Source organism: Cotesia glomerata, linkage group LG7 (genome assembly GCF_020080835.1).
Source record: "Cotesia glomerata isolate CgM1 linkage group LG7, MPM_Cglom_v2.3, whole genome shotgun sequence".
Lineage (NCBI taxonomy): Eukaryota > Metazoa > Arthropoda > Insecta > Hymenoptera > Braconidae > Cotesia > Cotesia glomerata.
Genome location: NC_058164.1, coordinates 25658408 through 25670931, shown reverse-complemented (window position 1 = coordinate 25670931; position 12524 = coordinate 25658408). Strand labels below are relative to the sequence as shown.

Sequence of the window (12524 nt, the reverse complement as noted above, 5' to 3'; positions counted from 1 at the left end):
TGAACATTACAATTTATGAAAATTAGCCTTAAGGCTTTAAATTATAATTTGAAGAACATAGTTAATGAACATTAGCCTTAAAGCTTCAAATTGTTATTTTAATTTGAAGAACATAGTTAATGAAAATTAGCCTTAAGGCTTCAAATTGTAATTTTATTTTACATAATTACTGAAAATTAGCATTAAGGCTTCTAATTTAAATTTAAATTTGAACATCACAATTAATGAAAATTAGCCTTAAGGCTTTAAATTGTAATTTGAAGAACATAGTTAATGAAAATTAGCCTTAAGGCTTTAAATTGTAATTTGAAGAACATAGTTAATGAAAATTAGCCTTAAGGCTTCAAATTGTTATTTTAATGTAAAGAACATAATTAATGAAAATTAGCCTTAAGATTTTGAATTGTAATTTGAAGAACATAATTAATGAAAATTAGCCTTAAGGCTTCAAATTGTAATTTGAATTTGAAGAACATAGTTAATGAAAATTAGCCTTAAGGCTTCAAATTGTTATTTTAATGTAAAGAACATAATTAATGAAAATTAGCCTCAAGGTTTTGAATTGTAATTTGAATTTAAAGAATATAATTAATAAAAATTAGTTTTAAGGCTTCAAATTGTAATTTGAATTTAAAGAACATAATGAAAATTAACCTTAAGAATTCGAATTCTAATTTGAATTTGAAGAACATAATTAATGAAAATTAGCCTTAAGAAGACAAATTGTAATTTTAATTTAAAGAACATAATGAAAATTAGCCTTAAGGCTTCAAATTTTAATTTTAATCTGAACATCATAATTAATGAAAATAGGCCTTAAAGCTTTAAATTATGATGAATTATAAAGAAACTTCAAAGAAGATTTATAAAAAAATGTTTAAATAATAGCACCGTACCTCTTTAAGCGCCACAACACCAACAAGTCTCCCAATAGCAGTCACATAAGCATGATTAACGCCTACCATGCTAAAAAGACTATGAACTTTGAGCAGCGAAGTTCTTTCCACCAATTGAAAAGGAGCTGGATCAATATGACACCTAGAGAAGTCAACATCAGCCGCCATTTCGCTTTCTTCCCACCGTTTCTGGTCTTCCGGGGACATATCTATCACCCTTTCCCTCGGCTAAAACAGAAGATCACCCAATGACCAATCAAGACCTAACCAAACCCTCCTTCAAGCTACAATCTCAACCTACCAACTGGACCTTCTTGGAAGTAGCAGGACTGGGCGCCAACATAGGAGTATGTGGCGGAATATTAGCTTCATCAGAACTGTCCCTCCTGGTTCCATCAACAGTTCCAACTTCTGGATCAGGATCGACATCTTGAAGCGTAGCAGACTTGCGGAAGATGGCTTCAAAGGCCAACCTGATCCTGCTCTCAGCACCAGTGACTGTGGTGTAGGGAGTCATCGCTGGACTTACCAACGGACTGAATCCTTTGAGTGTAAATGAGTTGGTTTTCTTAAGGATGGACTTTTTGGGCTGAGTTCCGAAGCACGGAGTGTGAAATATGTGATGATCTACATTCGTCAAGTCACTGACACTTTGCCTCTGCATCTTCAGAATATCCGGAGCTGGAATCACTTCAAAGCGCGATGGCCGCCTAGTTCGCTCCGGATCTCTTAATTGCCTTTCCATTTCTTCCTTAGCGCGTTCTTCGGCTTCTTTATGAAGCTTTTGAGCCACCTGGAGCCTCCTTTCCCGGCCGATCTGCTTTTCGATCAGCTTTATCAGTTCTAATCTCTGGATCGAGCCGAGGAGGATCATGGAGGCTGGATTGTCGACTAATGGGAATCCCCGGAGCTTGCGGTTTTCCTTTAAGGTGTCTTTGAGCTTCTGGTAGCTGATGCCGTGGTAGATGTACTTAACGTCCCTGACCATGAAGTCTTCTACGTAGATGTTGTACATGCCTGGAAGAAGGTTAAATTATCAACATAAGCTAATCAAAATGGGAATTGTGGGTCTTTACCTTGGATCCTATCGCTAGCGATAAAGAAAAGGTGTTATTAGTGTTATAAGTGTTTGTTAATGTAGAATTAATAAATAAAGTAGTTACCTGAACTCGAGGGCAATAAATCTGGCAGATAAGGTAGTTTTTTAATGAGAATAATACTGTCGTATATGCTCGGCTGAAGTAATGCTGCAATGGCGTTGCTAATCAGCACGGCGATCATTATTGGAACAATGTGAGTGATTTGCCCGGTCATTTCAAAAACTATAACGCTTACGGATATGGTGTGGGTCACTCCCGCTGAAAATGCTGCAGCTCCAACAGTTGCGTACCCTCCTGAACACAAAAACACTAATTAAACTGGTCCTAAGTAGGGATGGTAAACTCGATTCCGATTCTAATCAAGAATTGAGTTTTTTCGTAAAATAATCGATTTTTAAAGTCGATTAATACCATTACAACAAACCTTGTGGTTAAAAGTCATACAAATATAAATTTATTGTTTGATATTTATTTATACTAAATATTATTTCTTTTCAATATATTTATTAAAGTAGCGCCTAGCAGCGTGTTGATTTATACTAAAAAAGGAAACAACGGATCTACTGCCCAATGTAACTAATGTGCGAAGCAGCCAAATATAATAACAGTATGACGGTTTTAAAATTCAAAAAATAGTGTTTTATCAAACTGCTGCCAGACTTTTGAGCTCGAAAAGCTCAAAAACATCATAAGTGAAATTTTAAACGCCTAGGTATGAAATTAGCGGAAAGTTACAGAGATGGCTTTCAGGGTCAACCGTTCTTCTAATTTTTTGAATTTTAAATTTATTTAAAACTTAATATATGAAGAACGTTTTAACGTAAATTATTTAAAAAAATTTTAAAATTAAATGTGATATGCTTAACACGTTATTCAAAAATAAAGAAATATAATTCTTCTCAACTATTTTTATGTTTTATTTAATAAATTTGTATTATCCATTCATGGCATCGCGATTTGTTAAATAAATTTATTAACTATAAAAATTATTAATCTTTTAATTTATAATCGATTAAAATCGAAAGAATCGATTCTTAGAAAAATCTTTCTATCCTTAGTCCTAAGTGGTGAGATTAATGAACCTTACCTGGAGTGATAGGAGTGTTGAATCTGCCATATCTGACCCCGTTGGGAAAAGAAAGAGCCATTGCTTCACCAACAGCCCGCCCCAAAGCGGCGCCAATCTTGAACACCGGAATGAAGATCCCCGAAGGTACAGGAACTGTCGAGCATATAATCGAAAACACAAAGGTGAACAACGCGTAAGCAAACAGTCCCACGAAGACATCAGAATATGGAGTGGACCAATGTTGAACTACGCTCATTTCTTCGACACTGAGTCCGGACTTGGTCCAGGTGAAGTTGGTGAAGAGTCCTTGGACCTGATTGTGGGTGTTGAGCTCCCCTGCCATGAACTGGCCCAGTCCCATTGGGAAGGACACCGAAGCTACCATCAGCGAAACGATTCCTGGGTACAGAAATCGGTTCTTTTGTAGGAACAAGTTCATACTCTTGTTCTTCCGCATGAATATAACGTACTGTCGGTGCAACCAGACGTAAAAAGCGCCACCTAATCCACTGCCCACCCCAATTAGGGCAAAAATGAACAATTCTTGAGGGTCAAACGGGAAATCCATCGTGAAGTTGGTTGCAAACATTGCGGTTATCGTTTCTTCCCTCTGGAACCAGATTGCTAGCAGCCTGAACATGGTCGCTCCGCAAACCGCAGCGAAGAATCCTCGCCAGTAGTTTCTTACCGCGAAGTAGACGGTAGTTACTTCGATGCTAAACAGGACACCTCCAATTGGAGCCGCGAAACACGAAGCTACTCCAACAGCACACGCTGCGGCTAACATTTCGCAGTTACGGCTCTCGTTTTCGTAGATTCCTTGGAAACTGGTTACTAATTTGGACAGCAAGGTTGCTACGATACTGGCGATGTGGACGAACGGACCTTCCTTTCCTAGAGGCAATCCTGAGCCTAGGGTAGCTGTTAAGCCGATAACTTTCGCTACCAAGGTCCTGAAGGTCAAGTATTCCTTCAAGGCGACTCCTCTTAAAATGGTCTTCATTTCGGGAATCCCTGACCCGATACTCTGAGGAGCTACTATGTGGACGAACCCCGCGCTGAAAAGGATCAGACACACTGGTAAGGACACCCATGCCAGGTACTGCAACGCCGGATGCGACGTCAAGTCTTGATACAGCCATATCCTGGCTGAAAAAAGTTTAAAATCAGTTTCAAGGTAGGTTTTCATGAAGCTTTGATACTAACCGTTGTTGCACATGGATATTCCGCGGTCCATCGCGTAGCTGATCAGCGCCATTATGATTCCAAGCAGAGCCAGGAACACCCAATCTTCACCCAACCTCGCTCCAGTGTGCTTCCAGATGAAAGCTAACAACGCTACGGCTTTCCGACATACTGGTCCACGTCGTGATTTTCTCAAGTCTTCAGCTCTGACCTTGTCCAGCTTTCTTCGGGCCTTATCGTGGGACTTAAGTTTCCGTGCTTCTTCCTTTGCGAATTCACCCAGGTCCTTCGTATAGCGACCATACATCTAGAAATTCAATATAAAGTCAATTTCAAGGTAAGAATTTGAATTTTCTAGTTTGTAGTTTCATGCTTGACCGCTAGGTGGCTACTCGGCGGATTTTCTCTCGCTAGCAGACGGGCAATTTTGTAGTATATAAAGAGCTCACACGGAAAAGTTAGTAAACATGCTAGTGATTAACAAACTTACAACGTAATCATCATTGCAGACGAAATAGGCTTTGTTCAGGAGACTGGCCGGCATAAATACGAAAAGTAATATAAATTGTTTATTTAAATAAACAAACTAACATTGATTCAAGTGACAGAGGAATTCATTATTAGATATTACGGTTTATTAGGAATATCCACACAACTTTTTATTTTAAATTCTTGAATTGAATCACGCAACAGATGTTGAATGGCGCCGTCGGTGGTTAAACGCAAACTGACTCGAGGATTTGAGCATTTTAGATTTGTCGAAATTTGGCAAGAGAGGCTATTATTATTTTTAGATTGTAGCTAATGCTAGTCATAGGTAGATCGCTTTCCACTACATCTCTCTTACCTATTGTTTACTTAATACATTAACAGACAATTGTCAGACATAAACTATTTATGTTCCCACTTATTACTGTCATTGTTCCTGAATTTTTCCGTTTTTTTTTTTTTAAATTTGTTATTCTATTTATTGATCGAAGGTAATCTATCGAATTGTTAGCTATTAACTTTATTTTTGCTTATGGTTTACTTTTATTTCTATACTAACTAGTAGAAAAAAGACGACTGTCTTAATGGGAATACTGCACTAGACTGGGGTCAAATGCTGGCTGTTAATCATTTGGCAACCTCGACATTGAAGATGTCTACCTATATTTCTCCGCAAGCTCTTTTGCCAAAAATAACTATTTTTATTGAAAATTTGTCTTGTTTATATGGTTTAGATTTACAAGTCACTATTTCTTTTTTCAATTTTATTTTTTTAATTAACCTTACCATCAAATCCGGAAAAAAAATTTTTTTTTGGTTTTGCGCAAAAAAAATTTTTTTTTTTGGTTTTGCGCAAAAATAATTTTTTTTTTTTTTTTCCTTAATTTCGGTCTCTAAAATTATTTTTACACCCCAAAAGACGAAACCTATCAATTTTAAATTGATTCCGATGAAAAAAAAAAAAAAAATTTTTTGTCGGAAACCCTATAAGTTAGTAAATTCGCATTTTTAAGGGCCAAAATGAAGGTTTCTCGCAACTTTTCAATCACGTTATCAAAAAGGGGGTAAAATGGTTACGGTAAATTTAAAATTGTCAGCTAGCAAGCATAATGTATAAATAGTAATAGTTGTAATTTATCTTTTAATGCTATAATTTTTTGCTATTTAATTTGAGGCTTGAATTGACGTCAACAATGACCACGTCCTACTGGGCAATGGTTAGCAAGTCCAATTTTAGTGATCGGACCTACATTATTAGACACCATTGTCTATTATTATCGAACACCCGGCTTTAAATAATATCAATAAGAAACAAGTTGCAAAAAATTGTTAGTAACGTAACATCGCGTGTAACAGAATCTGTTATTGGCACGATTTTTTTTGAAATCAGTCACGCGAGTGTAAATAATGTATCTTTTAGTGATTTCAATTCCGACGGAGTTTTCCATCATTTTTATTCATTTTACAAGTAACTACATATTATTCATCAAAAAAAGATCCTTTGGATCTGCAGATGCCTGGCGAGTGACTTCCTGCGAACCTGACGCAGATTTCAGAGCAGCAATGACTGCTCCGTAAGCACTAGAAGAAAAAAGTGCAGAATTATAATCAATTTCTTTAATTGAGATCAAAAAATAGTATGCAAAGGATTACAATGTATCCATTAGAACCACAACGCGGCTTTCTTCTTACGGTTGGTTTCGACGTTGTGGAAAAGTAACCTTCTGGCACAGAAATACAGCTATTGAACCCGATGTTTACAATCGCAAAACACTTTTGGTTGCAGCATTCAAAGTCTTCTTAACACTATCAAGGGAATTTTGGTTTTTTGTATCAATAATTCAAATTTCAAGGTTAAAAGCTGTCTAATACTTACTATAAATCCGTTTTCTCTGCATTTGCCTATTGGATGATCAGGATGGATCAAATGACCCGTTGCAAAAGTTATCAACAAAAGCACTAAGATTTTTTTGAACATTTTTAGTCGGTAAAAAAACACTAATCACGCTTTGGAGTCCAATGTCTTCTAAGCCAGTTTTAATGATAGAAAATTGCCGAAAGCTATCGAATTTGAAAAACAACATTTTTCTAATAGTCTTAATGGATTCTTGATGAATTTCGAAGGAATTTAAATTGCCCCAGACGCTAATTATAATTACCAAGCATCAAAGATTTAGTATACACAATTGAAATTATATGCAAAACAAGTTATATTAGCGACATATATAAGCGTCATGCGCATAACGGTTGAATTGTCACCAAGCGTTTGTGTTTATATTAAATTCTATCAAAGATTCTATCGTTGTACTACTCTAACTGCTAACTGCAATTGTATCCTCGTAACCGTGTTATTAAAATAGTTCCAGTCGCAGTGGTTATTGCTTGTATGCGAACTACTACTACTTCAATTAGATTTAAATATTGTTCGGATAATTTAGTCGCATATTTGTGGATTTTTCTTTGAAATTTTTGATTATATATCTGTAATGACAGGTACATGAATTTTAATCAAGGCCATCCGTCTCTGTTCAAATTGCACTTTTTCTGTCAAGGTCATGTTAATTTTATAACCATGCCCACGCAATTTGCTATGGCTTGATAAAAATTATCGTTCTTTTTAGAGTCACTATTTTTGGTAGAAATAAAAGAATCTTACTTGTAATTTAATGTTCGTTAAATTTAATCATTAATTTTGAACAATTTTTTTAAAAATTGTCCTTTAGAGACTATATATCAATTTTATATAATAAAACACTTTATTTAGAATTTTTTTGGTGTTTAGTTCGTAAAACTACCGCTAGGTGGCGATTTGGCGCTTTTATTCTCGCTTCCAGAAACTTAAAATCCAAATTTTTATCATTTAAATTTTGAAATATTAATTTCTATTTTAAATTATCATAAATTGAATATTTAACAACAATATTAGAAAAAAAATTATTGATATATTAGGAATATTAATTAAAAAATATATAAAATAACAAAATTTCTAACTAATATGTCCTTTAAACTTGAATTCTTAATTATTTAGCCAAAAAAAAAAGTTATTTTTTGGCAATCAAGCCAAAAAAAATTATTATTTAGCAATTAGTTCGTAAAGCTACCGCTAGGCGGCGATATGGCGCTTTTATTTTCATTTGCAGAAACTTAAAATCCAAGTTTTTATAATTCAAATTGCCTTTAAACTTGAATTATTATTAATTTAACTAAAAAAAGGTTACTTTTAGAGAATTAGTTTGTCAAGCTACCTCTAGGTGACGATTTGGCGCTTTTATTCTCGCTTGCAGAAACTTTAAAACCAAGTTTTTATCATTTAAATCTTTAAATATGAATTTCTCTATCAAATTGAAATAAATTAAGCCATTTACAGCAAAATTAGAAAAAAATATATATATATATATATATATATATATATATATATATATATATATATATATATATATATCAGGAATATTAATTAAAAAATATATAAAACAACTAAATTTCTAGCTAATATGTCCTTTAAACTTGTATACTAATTACTTAGCCAAAAAAACGTTATTTTTTAGCAAGTAGTTTGTAAAGCCACCGCTAGGTGGCTCCGTGGCGCTCTTATTCTCGCTTGTAGAAACTTAAAACCAAAAATATATAACTATTTCAAATTTTCATTGAAATTTCAGTAAATTAAAGTAAGAATTGTTCCAAAAGTGACTTAAATTATCAAAAATACCTTTAAACTTAAATTATTGATTATTTAGTCAAAAGAAGTTACTTTTCAGCAATTAGTTTATAAAGCCACCACCAGGTGGCTCCGTGGCGCTTTTATTCTCGCTTGCAGAAACTTAAAACCAAAAATATATAACTATTTCAAATTTTTATCAAAATTTCGATAAATTAAAGTGATTAGTGTTTCAAAAGTGTCTTAAATTATCAAAAATAGTGTCTTTAATTAATAAAAAACGCATGCGCATGCATAAAAAATATATCGAAGGCCTTACAATAGTGTTAAGATAATCAAAGGGATCAAACTCTTGCTGGTCATCTTCTTTGGGTGGCGGGCAGGGGTAGAATGCCTGAGAAGGTCTATTGATAAAAATGATCATTCAAAAATCGGTAGAATAATAATTAAAAACACTAAAGGGATAATTAAAGTACCTATTTGGTCGATTGGACCGACTGTCCCTTAATTTGGACATCAAACGAGTGAAATCTTCCCACTCTTTATCAACATCTTCTTCATTTCCATCCAAAACAGCGGCATCTGGATGATGATGTCGATGTCTGTGCTGATTATCTTCCTCTTTTTTTCCGGAACTCGCCATAATTATTTTATTAAATAATTCCCGTAAAAAAATCACTTTCAATTACAGAAGATCACTTTAAAATTTCCACCAGTCAATTACACATTGTTGATTATAAAAAATGTATGAATGAATGTGCACCACACCATTGTCAATGGTGGACTGAGTCACGCAGCAATTCGCAGGCGTCACGAGTCACCACTGGTTCAATTTATAAACTCATTAGACTCACACATCAAAGAGGTACTAACTATCGAATTATTTTATCTAGCGGGTATTTATTTCCGCTTTTATTATCAATGTTCTTTCGGAGAAGTAATTTTGGGAAGAAATTTTCGGAAGATTTGATTAGTATGTTTGGGATATTGTAAATATTTTATTTAGATAATTATTTAGCTGGAGGAGTGGAAGAGGTAGTGATAAAAAGAAAATTAGTGGATTGTTTGAATTGTGCTGCAGACTGTACTAAGTAATGGGCTACTTCCCTCTAAAGAGAGAGGCTGAGGTATAGAAGGGGCCGTAGGAAGCTCGAGTCAAAGTCACAAGTTATCTGCTCTTTTATCATTAGGTCAAAATTGTATGTGATTAAATTAATGTTTTTTAATGCGGTAACGAGGATTTTATAACTATAAGCTTAGTTTTATTTGTCGATGAAGGTTTTTTTGATTTTTAGGAATTTACGGGCTAAATATTAGGGCCAAAAAAATATAAGAAACCTTTTTGGTAGTTAATTTGATCCTTAATTAAAAAGAACCTTATCAATTTTTTGATATCTTCAACCGTTTATTTTATTTATTTATTTATTTATTCAATTTTTATGTCAAGGCAAACTAGCCGAATGAATTGAATTGAATTGAATTGAATTTATTGATTTATGCCAAAGCCTTCACTGGCCAGATGGCAAAAGAAAAATATACATTTTGTGAATACAATACATTTTTAAATTTTTAATCTAAACATAATAATTAGAACTTATATATAATTATACATAATAAAATATTAGTAAAGGTACACGGAAATAAAATTGAAGGAGTTTTTACTAATTTACTATTGTAATTTTTACTAAATAAAAGAGTAACGGTAGACTATACTTCTTATTTAGTAATTTTTACGATCTACTATTGTAAATTTTATCCAACAAATAAGACAAGCAAGAGTCTTAAAAATTCGAATACTATAGAGCAAATTATACAATATGTGTTTGTGAACTTTACCATTCAACTATTGTAAAAATTCACAGTTGGTTTTTTTAAAAGAAATATTAGGGAGGGAGAGAGATAGAAGGTTAGACTAATTGGTACCTGTACAGTAATCGAAAAAAGAAACCGACATTTTCGTGCTGTCTGGGAATCGAACCCAGAACTCTGTGTTGGCAGCCAGAGACTCTCCCTCTACGCTATCTGAGGTAAACTAAGACACATATCCTTTAACATTTACATAAACTCGGAGTCTAGCGCTGTGCACGGCCATCACTCACACTAATTGAGAAACATTCCAATTCAACTATTGTAAAATTTGCTATAGTTCTATTGGAAAGATACAGAGGCAGCACTGGAAATTTTCATCTCTTACTTTTTACAATAGTAATATCGTATTTTTTCATGAATAAATAGTATTTTTTCTTCTAAAATATTTGAAAATTAATAGTAATCAAAGTATAGTCCAGCTTTACAATAGTTGTATCGTAAATTTTCCCAGAAATTTTTTCCCGTGTATATGGTGTAATATGTTCATCCTTTTTCAAATTATAAATAAAACGAATCGCTGTATTTAATGAACGTTGTAATTTGCAATTCTCATCAGCAGTACAACTAGTTAATACTACAGAACAATAGTCAATAAGTGGTAATATAGTTGCTGAGACTAATAACCTCCTAATGTCTTTAGTATAGATGTTTTTTCTTATTTTTAAACTATATAACGCTGAATTAATTTTATTTACAGTCTTTGATACATGCAAACTCCAAGATAAGTTATTTATGATATAAAGACCTAAGCACTTAGTTGACCCGAGTAAAAACAGAATTCCGCCCTACCACCGCCGCAACACCGCTGCACGGCTTTTTAAGCGCCGCACCACCGCTGCACTACAGCCGTGACAATTTTGGTTATTTTATAAGTGCCGTATCACCGCCGCACCACCGCCGTGACAAGTAAAGAATTTATCTATTCGCCGCACTACCGCCGCACCAGCGCCGTGACAAGTAAATAAATTTCTATTCGCCGCACCACCGCTGCACCACCGCCGCACCACAGCTGTGACGCGCCCGGGTAAAAATGAAATTATTAATTTTTACGAAAAAATAATAAATTTCGTTCGACCGCCGCACCACCGCTGCACCACCGCCGCACCATACCACTGTTTGATGGTATATACATTGAAATAATATATTCGTTGATCATTCAAATAGCTTAACTAAATTTTTTAAGTTAAGTATGGCTTGCAGTGCAGTTGGCAATGTTCGAGACTTCCATGCAGACGATCCAGGTTCGAATCCCATCACAGTTCAATTTTTAAAATTCTTTCAGAGTATTTCAATAGGCGTACCGCTTTTGTGCAACCCGAGGACGAAATTAAAAATCTACATCAACAATACGACTAAAAAAATCAATAATTTCGCGGTGCTTTGGCCTGATTTAAAAAAAATTTGTTTTTTTAATATTAGGCATTCGATTAAAAGGAGGTTGATCAATAGGTCTTACATAAAGATTTCTAGTCGCATTATTTATTAATTAATTATTGCGTGATAAATTAATTATGATACCATTTTTTGTGAAATTGTAGGTGTGATTTAGCATTGGTGCGGCGGTGGTGCAGCGGTAGTGCGGCGATGCTAGGGGGAGTAAATTTTTAGCGTGCGGCGTAATAGTCAGCCAAACGGCGGTCGTGCAGCGGTGGTGCGGCGGTATGGTGCGGCGGTCGAACGAAATTTATTATAATTGAGGTTATAATTGAGGATGGTTTTACTTGTATCACTGTAGAGTGTTTTACAAGGGAGGGTGGGGAATTATTGTCTCTCCACTTTTTTCTCCGCAATATAGTCTCTCAACCCCGTCATTATAACTCTCAACCACTTTTTTCGTCCCCACCCCCCTGCATGTCGGGATTTTTTCTTTCATGCCCGACACACATGTGCTGCGACTGTGGCCGACTTACGCGTTATAATCAGTACCTGCATTTGCATTACGGTCTTAAATAGTATGGAGGTACTTCTATAATGACATTTTACCTCCATAACTATATGGGAAAACCACAGAAAACCCGACCGGTACAGAGGCTGGCAATGAAACGCACATATTCTTAGTTTATAATCATTGAAAAATATTGGTGCGCGCCGGAATCGAACCCTGGTCCCACTCTTTCGAAATGCAGGTACCGAGCCGATTAGGCTATTGCCAACCTACGAAATTTATTATTTTTTCGTCAAAATTAATAATTTTATTTTTACCCGGGTGCGTCACAGCTGTGGTGCGGCGGTAGTGCTGCGGTGGTGCGGCGAATAGAAAT

At 34.8% G+C, this 12524-nt stretch overlaps 1 protein-coding gene and 1 long non-coding RNA gene across 5 annotated transcripts in view; both read right to left on the bottom strand.

The window, feature by feature from the left end:
• Nucleotides 1–12524, bottom strand: part of LOC123269453 (chloride channel protein 2) — a 28157-nt gene that overhangs the window by 1137 nt on the left and 14496 nt on the right. Inside the window, exons 1-7 of one of the 4 annotated variants that reach the window (XM_044735156.1) lie at nucleotides 8871–9627; nucleotides 8714–8798; nucleotides 4272–4557; nucleotides 3084–4214; nucleotides 2060–2290; nucleotides 1198–1913; nucleotides 897–1124 (exon numbers count right to left, since the gene is read on the bottom strand). In XM_044735156.1, coding sequence (XP_044591091.1) covers nucleotides 897–1124; nucleotides 1198–1913; nucleotides 2060–2290; nucleotides 3084–4214; nucleotides 4272–4557; nucleotides 8714–8798; nucleotides 8871–9037 — 2844 coding nt within the window. In that variant the 5' untranslated portion in view covers nucleotides 9038–9627. The other 3 variants (XM_044735160.1, XM_044735159.1, XM_044735157.1) reach the window with 3 other exon arrangements.
• LOC123269463 lies at nucleotides 6160–6609 on the bottom strand. Its single transcript, XR_006510419.1, has 2 exons — nucleotides 6393–6609; nucleotides 6160–6320 (listed from the first exon to the last, which is right to left on the bottom strand). It is a non-coding gene; the product is annotated as an uncharacterized LOC123269463 (long non-coding RNA).